Source organism: Ostreococcus tauri (genome assembly GCF_000214015.3).
Source record: "Ostreococcus tauri WGS project CAID00000000 data, contig chromosome 03, whole genome shotgun sequence".
Classification (NCBI taxonomy): Eukaryota; Viridiplantae; Chlorophyta; class Mamiellophyceae; order Mamiellales; family Bathycoccaceae; genus Ostreococcus; species Ostreococcus tauri.
In genome coordinates this window covers 333,824-345,845 of record NC_014428.2, presented here as the reverse complement: position 1 = coordinate 345,845, position 12,022 = coordinate 333,824, and the positions used below count along the sequence as shown (strand labels likewise).

At 58.3% G+C, this 12,022-nt stretch overlaps 7 protein-coding genes across 7 annotated transcripts; 3 read left to right on the top strand and 4 right to left on the bottom strand.

Annotated features, from left to right (window-relative positions):
• Positions 1 to 50: 50 nt before the first annotated feature.
• On the bottom strand, positions 51 to 2,519 carry OT_ostta03g02100 (Translation elongation/initiation factor/Ribosomal, beta-barrel; the record flags this gene model as incomplete). The annotated part of the gene is made up of 1 exon (XM_022984745.1): positions 51 to 2,519. The coding sequence occupies one exon, from the start codon at positions 2,517 to 2,519 to the stop codon at positions 51 to 53; it is 2,469 nt and encodes an 822-aa protein (XP_022838478.1).
• A 301-nt stretch (positions 2,520 to 2,820) lies between these two features.
• OT_ostta03g02090 (Major royal jelly-related) lies at positions 2,821 to 6,870 on the top strand (the record flags this gene model as incomplete). The annotated part of the gene is made up of 1 exon (XM_003078071.2): positions 2,821 to 6,870. One exon carries the CDS (start codon positions 2,821 to 2,823, stop codon positions 6,868 to 6,870), a length of 4,050 nt encoding a protein of 1,349 aa, XP_003078119.2.
• A 33-nt stretch (positions 6,871 to 6,903) lies between these two features.
• OT_ostta03g02080 (Mog1/PsbP, alpha/beta/alpha sandwich) lies at positions 6,904 to 7,554 on the bottom strand (the record flags this gene model as incomplete). Its single annotated transcript, XM_003078070.1, has 1 exon — positions 6,904 to 7,554. One exon carries the CDS (start codon positions 7,552 to 7,554, stop codon positions 6,904 to 6,906), a length of 651 nt encoding a protein of 216 aa, XP_003078118.1.
• Positions 7,555 to 7,926: 372 nt separating this feature from the next.
• OT_ostta03g02070 (unnamed product) lies at positions 7,927 to 8,664 on the bottom strand (the record flags this gene model as incomplete). The annotated part of the gene is made up of 1 exon (XM_003078069.2): positions 7,927 to 8,664. One exon carries the CDS (start codon positions 8,662 to 8,664, stop codon positions 7,927 to 7,929), a length of 738 nt encoding a protein of 245 aa, XP_003078117.2.
• A 280-nt stretch (positions 8,665 to 8,944) lies between these two features.
• On the top strand, positions 8,945 to 9,622 carry OT_ostta03g02060 (rRNA processing; the record flags this gene model as incomplete). Its single annotated transcript, XM_003078068.1, has 1 exon — positions 8,945 to 9,622. One exon carries the CDS (start codon positions 8,945 to 8,947, stop codon positions 9,620 to 9,622), a length of 678 nt encoding a protein of 225 aa, XP_003078116.1.
• A 115-nt stretch (positions 9,623 to 9,737) lies between these two features.
• On the top strand, positions 9,738 to 10,388 carry OT_ostta03g02050 (Thioredoxin-like fold; the record flags this gene model as incomplete). The annotated part of the gene is made up of 1 exon (XM_003078067.1): positions 9,738 to 10,388. The coding sequence occupies one exon, from the start codon at positions 9,738 to 9,740 to the stop codon at positions 10,386 to 10,388; it is 651 nt and encodes a 216-aa protein (XP_003078115.1).
• A 64-nt stretch (positions 10,389 to 10,452) lies between these two features.
• On the bottom strand, positions 10,453 to 11,322 carry OT_ostta03g02040 (unnamed product; the record flags this gene model as incomplete). Its single annotated transcript, XM_003078066.2, has 1 exon — positions 10,453 to 11,322. The coding sequence occupies one exon, from the start codon at positions 11,320 to 11,322 to the stop codon at positions 10,453 to 10,455; it is 870 nt and encodes a 289-aa protein (XP_003078114.2).
• Positions 11,323 to 12,022: the final 700 nt, after the last annotated feature.

The following is a 12,022-nucleotide window of genomic DNA, read 5'->3' as shown; positions in this document are numbered from 1 at the left end:
ACGTGCTCAACTTTGTTCTATGTATTGCGCATGTCGCATTGACTAGTTTTTTAAGACGTCGTCGCGCCTCGTCGCTGCTGTCGCTGGTATCCCTCCTTGGCCTTTTCGCGCGCAGCATTCCGCTCATCCTCTCCGGCTTGATATTCCTCGACGCGCTCGGCGAGAATCTCGCTCGCAGTTTCAAGAGTCTGAATCTTGTCGACGAGATCCAAGCATTGAAGTTCGTCCCCCTCTCTGAAGCCGTCCCATTCGGGATCGGCGCCGATACCGCACTCCAAGCCGGCTTCCACCTTCTTGACGTTGTCCTTGATGCGACGAAGGGAGCCAACCTTGCCGAAGTAAACTTCTTTGCCTTTTCTCATGACGCGTAGATACTTCTTCACTTGGAAGTTCCCTTCGATCACCTCACTACCGGCAACCTTCGCTTTACCTCCACCAAAGACGGCCTTGCATTTCGCCTTGCCGAACGGAATCTCCTCCTTGATGGAGCTCAGCATTCCCTCCATGGCGGCGCGGACTTGATCGACAAGATCGTAGATGACATCGTAGGTTCGCACCTCAACCTTCGCACGGTCAGCGATATCCATGATTCTATCGCTGCACGGAGTGTTGAACGCCACAATGATCCCTTGGGAAGCGGCGGCGAGGTCGACGTCACTCTCGCTCACTTCACCTGCAGAGGCCATGAGAAATCGAAGTTGCACGCGATCCTGTGGCAGTGCGCCGAGAGCAGCCTTGATGGCTTCGCACGAACCACTCACGTCCGTTTTCACGATGAGGTTTATCTTTTGTAATCCTTCTTCGTCGCCAGGTAAGTTGTTCAGCGAAACGACGTTACCTTCAATCAGACGGTTGTTGCGCGCCTCTTCTTGAACCTTCTCGGCCTTCTCACGAGCCATGGTATCCGACGCAAAGACAGTGAACTCTTCGCCTGCGATAGGGACGCCGTTGAGACCCATGATTTGAACCGGGACGGAGGGTCCAGCCTCATCAATCTTCGTGCCCTGGGAGTCTTCCATCGCCCGAACTTTGCCGTAGATGCCACCAATTTGGATCGCATCGCCGATACGAAGAGTACCGGCTTGGACGAGAACAGTGGCCATAGGACCGCGTTGTTTATCGAGGAACGCTTCGATGACGGTACCTTGAGCCTCTCGATCGGGGTTCGCGACGAGCTCGCACAGCTCCGCAGTGAGAGAGATTGTTTCAAGCAAATCGTCGATGCCTTCGCCAGTCTTGGCGCTGATGGGCATGAACGGAATATCCCCGCCCCACTCTTCGCTGATGACGCCGATACGCGACATTTCGTCGCGCACACGGTCGGGATTGGCACCTTCTTTATCGATCTTGTTGACTGCAACGATGATCGGCACGTCGGCTGCTCTGGCGTGGGAGACAGCCTCCTCGGTTTGCGGTCGCATGCCGTCGTCGGCGGCGACGATGATGATGGCGATATCGGTCACTCGAGCGCCTCGTGCGCGCATGGCGCTAAATGCTTCGTGACCAGGGGTATCGAGGAAGGTAATCTCCTTCTCTTCGTCTCCAACCATGGTACTAACTTGGTACGCGCCGATACCTTGCGTGATTCCACCAGCCTCACCCGCGGCAACCTTGGACTTGTGAATGTAATCCAAAAGCGACGTCTTACCGTGGTCTACGTGCCCCATGATGGTCACCACAGGAGCGCGTGCTGTTAAGAAATCGAAGTCGTCCTCGCTCATGAACTGCGTGACCTTTTTGGCGGCAACCTCGACGCCTTGCTCGGCTTCGTCGATCCACTCCACTTCCATGTCCTCCGCCACGGCGATCACGGCTGCTCTATCGAGTAGTTGGCCCATTTGCACAGCGATTCCCTTCATGAAGAGTGTTTTAATAATTTGCGCCTGCGTCGTCGCGAGAAGATCGGTAAGATCGTCGATTCCCATGCCCTCCGCTGGGACTTCGAGAATCTCCACAGCCACAGCCTTGTTCTCCTCGGCTTGCTTTCTGCGTTGCGCTTGCTTTGCAGCCTTACTTCCGCGTCTTTGTTTGAGCTGATCGCTCATGCTCGCATCGCTCATCTGCGGTCGCGGACGGCCACCCATGCCCTTTCGTCCGTCTTGCCAGCGAGCGTTGGAATTGTTCCTCCCGCCGCCGCGTCCGGCTCGACCTCCGGCGTTCCCGCGACCGCCCGCCGGCCTCGCGTCGTTCCTGAAGTTTCGCCCCGCACCATTCCGCCCGCCACCGTCACCGCGTCCACCACCATCATACGACGCGCGTCCACCGCGTCCACCGCGTCCACCGCGTCCACCGCGTCCGTCGCCGTCGCCGTCGCCGCGTCCTCGACCAAAGCCTCTCCCGCCGCCCCGTCCGCCGCGTCCGCCGCGTCCACCGCGTCCACCCTCGTCCGAGCGCTCCGACCCCTCACGGATGAACTTCCCATCCGCGCCCTTGATCAATCGCCCTCGGTCGCGTCGTTCACCCTCATCCGCGCTCTCCGCCACCGACGCCCGCGCGACGACCCCTTCGTCCACCGCCATCCCTCGACCTAGCTTGGACACCGTCGCGGTCCACCGTCGCGCTCGCACGCGCGCGCGCGCGTCACCCGCGCGTCGCCCGCGCGTCACCGCCATCGCCACCCCGAGCGCGCGCGGAGGTCCATCGCACGCGCGCCCGAGCGCGAGCGCCATGTCGTCGCACCGCGTCGTCGTCGATGTGACGTCGGCCGCCGGCGCGGTGGACCTCGACGTCGCGGGCGCACACTCGGACTGTTCGCCCACACGGCATGCGCACCGACGGCGACGACCCCGGCGTCGATGGGGACGATCACGATCGGAGGCGATGGGATCGATGGGATCGATGGGATCGATCGATGCGATCGATGCGATCGATGGGATCGATGGGATCGATCGATGGGATCGATGGGATCGATCGATGGGATCGATGGGATCGATCGATGGGATCGAAGCGATCGAAGCGATGGGATCGATGGACTCGATGGGATCGATCGATGGACTCGACGCGATCGATCGATGGGATCGAAGCGATGGGATCGATCGATCGATGCGATCGATGGAATGGGATGGGATCGATTCCATCGATTCCGTCGATCGCGATCGAATCGAATCGATCGATCGATCGCGATCAAAGCGCGGTCTGGGAGCGCGAGAGACGAATCGGCGCGACGGATCGGCGGAGGACGACGCGACGACGACGGGCGCGGCGATGCGGTACGTCTCCGTGCGAACGGAAGACGTGCGACGGGATGCGATGCGACATCTCGGTGCGCGCGCGGTGGAGCGTGCGACGGAGACGTTGACGGAGGATGCGCAAAGACGAGTGAGCGATGGGTTGACGACGACGAGCGAGGGGGGATGGGACGTGGGCGAGAGCGAGGAGGATTCGGTGACGTTTGACGATGGGATGACGGGAGGGAGACGACGGTCGGAGGATGGAGGGATGACGGCGCGGGATATCATAGAGGCGGTGCCCGTGGTGCGATGCGAGGAGACGATGGGGTGGACGGAGGAGGCGCGCGCGAGACGAGACGCGGGAGACGCGGCGTACGGAACGGTCAAGCCGATGAAGATTCGCGTCGAAGACGACGGCGGGGCGAGGGAGAGGTTGATGGAAATTGAAACGTCGAACGTTCAAAAACCGAGGATGCGCGCGATGGAGGTGCCGGTGATCGAGGACGAGGACGAGACGAGGACGCGTATTCGATCGGCGATTCGACAGGCGAGCTTCGAGACGGCGTCAGAAACGATATTTGATCTCGATGAAGACGCGTTGAACGCGCTCGATTGCGTCGAGAATGATTTGCAGAAACGATATGACGTCGATCGTTCGGATGAAGTGCCGCGAGAGACGCCGTCGGAGAAGATGAAGGATTTCTTGAGCCTTTTCCCGAGGTTGCGCGAAACGTCATTCGCGCTTGACGGGATGAGTCTTCTCGAGACTCCGCTCGCGTTCGCGATGACTCTCGCCAAGAAAGTGGAGATGTTACCATGGGAGGGCGAATTAAAGGTAGACAGCTCATGGAAGGATTATTTGAAGAAGCTCTTACTTGGAGGACCGAAGGCGTTGCCCTCGATAGATCCACTCGAGGAAGCGATGCGCACTGCGACAATCAATCCGCCTCCGGTGCGAGACGTCAACGTACCGACTTTGATGGAAGTCGTGAATCCGTGTACAGTTGAAACTGATGTTAAGTCGGTTCTGAAGTCTATGACGAAGCCAGTGAATGTCGAAGCTCCGATCAATCAAGATTTTGCCTTGCGCGCAAAGGAAAACCTGACGAAGAAGCTTCTCGAGGTTCCGAGCAAAAAGTTTGTGCTGGACCAAATGCCCGTTCCGAAGACTGATAAAGAAGATGATACGACTTTTCGGGCCGAACGCGCCATTAGAGATGTCATCAAGAGCGTGGAAGAAGTGAAGGAGCGAGCGCCTGCCCTGTCGAATTGGAAGGTTCCATTTCCGAGCCTCATGGAATCGCTGGAGAAGTCGAGAACGCAAGAGGATCTCCCAGCGATGTTAGACGAGGTTATATTCGAAGATGAAAACGGTGATTGGACTTGGGATGACATACCTCAGCCACATTCAAGCGCAAATGAACCAGTGAAGACGACGAAAGCGTCAGATCCGCGTTTGCCAACGCTTAGTGAATCAATATCACTCCCAAACGCCAACCACGCGAGCAACACGTGTTTGATCGATGTGGTTGAAATCACACTCGATTCATATCAAGTTGATCTGATTCAAGTTTTAGCTCAGCGGTATGCTTATACGAAGCAAATTTTACCCTTGGATGTTCAAGCAATGATTCCAACTTTTCAGCTCGGGCAGTCGTCAAAGATTTCGCAGTTTATGATGCAATTTGCCCATGAACCGCCAGCAATCACTCGACATCTGAAGAGTTTACTGTGCTGTCAAACCGCGGCGAATCTGGTTCAAGTTTACGGTGTTCACATGGCGCACACGTTTATGCGAAACGAAGCCAAGGATGATCAAGACTTAGGAGATATCAAGAACTTGATTGAACGTCAGGATGTCTCCGTCTCGCGCGGCGAGTTTGACGATCACCCCAAATTACGCGCGCTGAAAACGTACCTCGCACGATTGATTGTGAGCGGGGGTAAGATGCTTGTTATTTTCCCCGATACACTGAGTATTCTTGCGGTGAGGCAGTTCATCAGCCGTATGAACATGCGCGTGCGCCAGTTTGATGGCAGGCAAGAGTTTACGAGCTTGCAAGATGAAGACATCGAGGAATTTTCTCGCGCCGCACGAATCAGTGCAACCGAAACGGACGTCTTAATTGCGCTCGAAGCTCACGTCAATCACGAGGCATTTCCCTTGGAACTGTTCTCCACTTGTGTTTACTACGCTCCATCTGCTGAAGCTCTCGAGCTTATTCGTACAGTGGGCTCAAGTCGTTATGCTGCAAATCGTTTCGTGCACGCTCTCACGGTGAAGCAAGATAGTCGTTGGTTAAACGAGTATCTTGAACCGGCTTCTTCAGCCTTGAATCACTCACGTGAACGTGTCAAGAGTGCCCGGGACACGAGCGCAGTTTATGATGAGGAACCCAACCTGTCACCTCCAAGAGAGTTCAATGGAGTGCCGCGACATATGGTCGTGCTTAATGTGGCGCGACAAATCGTTGGTGCTCGAGATCATCTTTTTGCCGAAGTCGAGAGAATTCTGATCGACCACGGTTGCGAAGTCGTCCTGAGACCGTTCGCTATTGATGTCGACGCGTGTTGCACCATCGGAAATCAAGTGCACGCGGTGATACTCATCGTGCCTGAATATTTTGTCGAGGGATTGCCGACTCAGCTCGAGTTATTTTCACTGACGGAAGATCTTGTCGTGGCTTTGTCTGATTCGTTTTTGTCTGGAACAATCATCTTTGAAGGTGGCTTGGATTTTTTACGCATCGCTCAGTCACTCTGCAGACGCGTCTGCTCGGATGCTCTGCGTCTGAATATTTCCATCGATTGCAGATTTTGCGTGGAAGAAGAGGTTCTCCCGACGGTGATAGACGTACTCTGTCCACAGAATACGGATCTTTCGGAATTTACCGCACCAGTTCCAGTCGAGCCATCGACAGAAGAGTTGGAGTTATGCGAAATGTTACCGCTACTCAACCCAATTTCGGCATGTACTCTCTTGGCTGATGACATTGTCCGCAGCGGACTTCAGACCTCAGGTGGGTTCACCCCGAAAGTCATGGCGCATCTGGAAGGTCAAGGAAACATCGGTTGTCCGTTGAGCGTCCTGATGAACGGGCGAAGAATGATTCAGCCCACCGAGATTGCTTCGCCGGTGTTTTCACCGCAGACTCACGCTCGACCGCGAGGCCTGAACGAAGGCCACGCTTCTCGACCGATCACTGACTTCCTCTCACCGATCAAAAGGCAGCGGTTGGACGACTCTATGGAATTTGGTTCTTCAAGTTTAGAGTCGCTCTACATGACGCCGAGTCGGCGCCCTTCGATGGTTCAGCACAAAATTCACATTCCGTCTCCTGCGATGGACCTTCGCATCTCTCCGACGGCACCGCCGCGCAGTCTCATGTCGCCAGAGCGGCCGTTTTCTCGCGTAAATCCGTCGAAGATTGACATTGGCGGTCAATTGTGGGTACCAATGCGCAACAGTGGTGGTGGACCGTCCAATAGTACCGCGACTCGCACAGTTAGAGGTCAGCCATCGATGAACGAATTCCCTGAGATGCTGGAGTCTTATCGGATGCCACCACCTCCAGAACAACGACACGCATCAACGTTCGAGCACCGAGTCTCAACATACGACCCGGAACGGAATTTGACACAGCACAGATTCACAAAGATCTCCTCCGCAAAGCAACGATTCCCAAAAAAATGGATGTGAACAATTACACCTTTATACACTCATCACGTCGATCTACGGAGGCACAGTGAACGAGTCGACGATTGAGCGTAAATCGCTCTCGGCGGTTTTCCACGAACGGGCTCCGCACGACGCGACCATGATGTACAGCTCGCCGTTGACCACGCACGCCGATATCAAGTTATGCGGGTTCACCAGCTCGTAATTGTAATACGCAACCCCTTGTTTTTTCGTCAACGACGTCTCCTTCACGGCACCCGCTCGTCCTGGAACCCCAAATCCATTCTGTTCCCAATATGCCCCCACGAGCTCTTCAAATCGTCCGAGTACGTCCTCCGCCGACCCGGCTTGCTCTATCGAGTCTGCGCCGACGAACGGCAGCACGCTCACCGCGAGCTGTCCGTTCCCCGAACCGCTCTTGTATCGCGTGTCCACGCCGTACAATTTACCATCGTTCAGCGACACGATGTCCGCCGCCCAATCGTCGGGCATCGTGAACTCGTAATCGCGCGTCGCCGAGGAGATGCTCGTCTCGAACCTCTCCCTGAACGATCGCTTGTACGTCCCCGCGCTCGCCTCTTTCTCGATACTGACCGCGACGACCGCGAGACCGGCGTTCAGAACGTCTCGTCTGGACGCTCCCGCGCGCGCGCGCGCGCGCGGGACCGCGACCGTGCGAGACGGGACGACCGCGGACGACCGCATCGTGACGTCCGTCCTCGACACGCACCCGTAACCGTCGTGGAACGACCGCTCGATCGCGAACGGTACATGAACCGTGACGACGGGCGCGCGTCGAGCACAAATCTTTTTACATTTCTCCAAAGCGAGTGAAAGACCTCGCATTCCCCCATGAGGATTGGAGGTTCGACGACGACGCGATCTCGATGAACGAACGCGATGCGAAGGACGAGGCGCGGTCGAGAGCGCGCGCGCGACGGGCGAGGAGGGACGAGGGCGACGATGCGATGGCTCGAGAGCGGTCAATTTGAACCGCGACGCGTGATGTCGCGAGCGGCTGCTAAGCTATGTATTGCGTGCGGTGAATCCGTGGAATCGCGACGGGGAGCGAGCGATTCACACCTCGATCCCGCTCTTAAAGATTTTCTTCAACACTTTGAGAGCGGCGGAGCGATGGGCGGCAACCGTATCCGTGGTGCCGGCGACCTGCTCTTGCAGCGCCGCCGCCTCGGCGCTCGGCAGCACGCGCAGGTCGTTCAAAAGCGACGACGCCTTGCTATCCATCCCGTACGTCTTGGACTCGATTGCGCGAAGTTCCCTCGCCGCCGCACGCAGGTTCGAGGCCCCTCGCTTCATCTCGATCTCCGCCGCGCTCACCGACTCGGCCAGGCGTTGAATCTCCGCGCTCGCCGCCTCCGCTTCGAGCGTCAACCTCTCGCTCCTTCGCACGCACGCATTGAACAAAGCCTCTTCGCTCTGCAGTCGCCCGATCGTCGACCGCCATAATAACGCTCGCGGCGCCGGAAGCGCCAAAGCGACCGCGCACGCAACCGTCCCGCCCACCGAGACCGGGTTCGCCCGCGCGAAATCCACCACCCGCTTACTCGCGCTTCGAAAGAACTCATCCTCGCTCTCCCTCGCTCTCTCCACCACCGCTTCGCCACGCGTCCGCGCGTCGTCCACGACATCGCTCACTCCTCGCATCGCCGTCTCCATCGCCTTGACCAACGCGAACGCGGCGTCGCTCGACGCTCGATCCATCCTCGACGACGCCTCGGTCGTCGCGTCGATCGCGCGCTCGCGCGCCTCGCGCGCTCGGTCCATCGCGCCCGCGATCGCACTCGGAAGCTCCATCGCGACCGTCGACGCGCGCGCTCGGACGCGCGACGCGTCGACGGCGACGACGACGACGGGCGCGGTGTGCGGGACCACCGACGCGTCGTCGACTCGAGCGCGACAGAGGTGGACGCGCGGCGCGACGGCGCTCGCGGGCGGAAGCGACGCGCGAGGACGGGACGAGGGATCGGTTCGCGCGCGTGCGAACACCGCGCGCGTCGACCTCGAGCGCGGCGCGCGATCGCGGGGCATCCGAGAGACGCGGACGAGGGCGACGCGCGAGGCGCGGGCGACGGCCATGGCGGCGACGCGAGACGAGGAGAATGAAAAGTTTGGTCGATCGAGGAAGCGACCGGACGCGCTGCGCAGGACGGAGATGCGGCGAAACGGACGAGAGGCGCTGTCGATCGGGCGATTCATAAAGGCGAGACAGTCGACGTACGATAAGCGGGAGAGGATTAAACAGAATCGAGCGGAGGGCGCGGCGAGAAAGGCGCGGTACGAGCGGTTGCAGAAAAAGTTAGGGACGAAGATTGAGCGAGAGGAGGGATTCGATCCGGAGGCGTATGAACGACGATTGGCAGCGATCGATGATCCCACGCTCGGTGTCGGAGCGGGTCCGAGCGGGAGAGGAAGGACGGACGGCGACGCGCGAGCGGCGATGCGCGATGCGGACGACGAAGACGACGACGACGACGCGCCCGAGGAGCAGCGCGGAGGTAGCGAGAAGAAGAAGAAGAAGATGAAGATGAGCGTCTACGAAAAGCAGCAAGCCGCGCGTGAACAGCGCGATGCCGATCGAAAGGCTTTCCTCGAGACCAAGGCGAAGCGAGACGAAACGCTCAGGGAACAGCGGGACAAACGACAGAACAAGAAGAATCTCATGCGCAAAAAGAACAAACGAGGCCAGCCCGTGATGAAGCACCGGGTGCAGAGCATCTTAGATAAACTCTCGAGCGAGATCGGGTCGTCCTAGACCTCGTCGCGACGATGTAACGACCGGTAGTTTCCATCCAAAGCACTCGTCGACGAAAAGTAAGATCTCCACCAACCACATATCCAAACCGCATTCGCTCCCTCTCGCCTCGACGATGTCTCAAATTGCTCGAGTTTCGACGGCCGCGAGCGCGGTGGCGAAGAACACTCAATCGCGCGTCGGTCGCGGTCGTTCTCTTCGTCCGCGCGCGTCAGAAAACGCCCAAGCCGGCGCCGATGATGTCGACAGACGACGCGCGCTGTTCGGTCTATCCACCGCGGCTCTGGCGAGCGCTCTGTCACCTCTGAGCGCTATTGCGGCCGAAGAGGAGAAGGCGAAGAAGGTGGTCGCCGTCCCGTACGCGAAATACGCGGTGCAAGCGGAGTCAAGCGAGGAGGCGATCAACGTCGCGAAGGCTCTGAAGGAGGCGGGCGCGCGACTGTACGGAGCGTTCTGGTGCGAGAACTGCAACAAACAAAAGGAACTTCTGGGCAAGGAGGCGATGGAGTACATCGACTACATCGAGTGCTTCCCGGATGGGGTGTACCAAAACTCCCCGGGACATGAAGATCGCGTGAAGCCCGATGGAATTTGCGATGGGTACACAAGCGCGTGGCCGCTGTGGGTCATCCCAAAGCCGGACGGCGAAGAGATTGGCATCCAGGGCCAGATCAAGAAACCGCGTGATCTGCAGCGATTGATCAAGGAGGCGAAGGGCGAGAAGACGGACTTGCTCAAGTACTTCACCACGCTCGAGGTGGAATAATCCGGATGAAGATTTAATATTCGATGTCTATTTTTCTACCGATGCTAGTAGCGCGCTGCGTCGCCTACGCTCCCGTGACCGCTCGCTCCGCACGTTTCTGCGCTCGTGTCGCCTCCATGTCCGCATAAGCAGCCTCCCAATCGATATTTTCGAAAGATTGTTGCCGTGGTGGCGCGTGAGACTGTTGCCGCGGTCCCTGTGGCGACGTCATCTCAGTCTTCATGAACTCGGCGTGCGCGGCGTCCCAGTCAACATTCGCCCACTGCGGCGTCTTCGGCGGCGAGGGATTACGTTCCGCTACTACCCGTGGAGACTTGGCTCCTGATCTATGCTCTAACTTGTCCCTAAGTTCGACGGCCTCGGCCAGCGCCTTTGCGCGAGCCTCTTTCGCCACTGCAATCTCCTCTCTCGCCTCCGCGACTTCTCTCAATAAACGCCTGCGCTCGTCCTTGGTCAGAGGCGGCCGTTCGGAGGCCTCATTCGTCGACGTCAATGCCCTCAGCTCCTCGATCTCACGCGCGTGTCTCTCCTCCATCTCCTTCATATCTCGCCGCAGTCGTTCGTTCTCAATCTTTAACCGCGTCGCGGCGGCGGACGCGGTCGCCGACTCGATCTCTCGCGGCGCGGTCGCCCGCGCGCGCGCCTCGAATATCGTCGATAGTTCGTCCAATTTCCTCGTCAGCGCGTCCGCCAGCGCCGTCACCCGATGTAACTCGTCCTCCGCGTCGTCCGCTCGCGCGCGCTCGCACGCCAACAGAGCTTTTTGCTCGTCCACGACCGCGCGCGCGAGGCGCAGGGAGTCGTCTCGAGACGATGCGGCCGGCGGGACGTGAACATCATCGTGCGTCGCGAACGCGCTTTCGCGGCGTCCCCGATCGCGCGTCGGCGCGCGAACGTCGATGTAATCGTCCGAGTCAGAGTCATCGCGTCTCATCGCTCCTCGATGCCTCTCAACGATTCACACGCGACGTTCGTCGACGAGGACTGTCGGTGACAACGCGCGAGCGTCGCGAGCGGTATCGATCGCGACGTCGCGCCGCGCGCGCCGCGAAGGGACGAACGTCGCGTGTGAATCGTCGAGCGGCACGGAGGTGATTCTCTGTGATGTATACACTCGGACATATCACACATATATGAGAAGGAATGCGTCGATCAAAAAGGGGATATCGAGATATATATTTTTCTCTGATGGGCTTAAAATCCATTGTATACTCAGATAGGGTTTAGAACAGATAAACTTTTTTATGTTCCAAGGAATTAAAAAAAAGATGATGGGCTTAAAAAGCATACAAGGGGGCGTGCGAGAATCGAACTCGCGACCTCCTCGACGTCCGTCGTCGTCTCGATGCGGTGTGAGAATATATCGCGATGTTCCGCGACTCGTCGCCCAAACGAGGAATCATACCACTAGACCAACGCCCCGAGGTGAGGTGTGACGGTGGTGACCGCCATGAGTCCTAACTCGTGTGAATGACACATCGTCACATCTCATCGACACGCGGTCGACACGCGGTGAACGTTACGGGCGCGATGTGTCCGTCGCGCCGCGTTCGTGATGATTCCTCACCCTTGAGATGGTGGTGTATGGTGTATACGCGACGCCACGTAAAGATGCGACGCGTCCCCGCGACGTT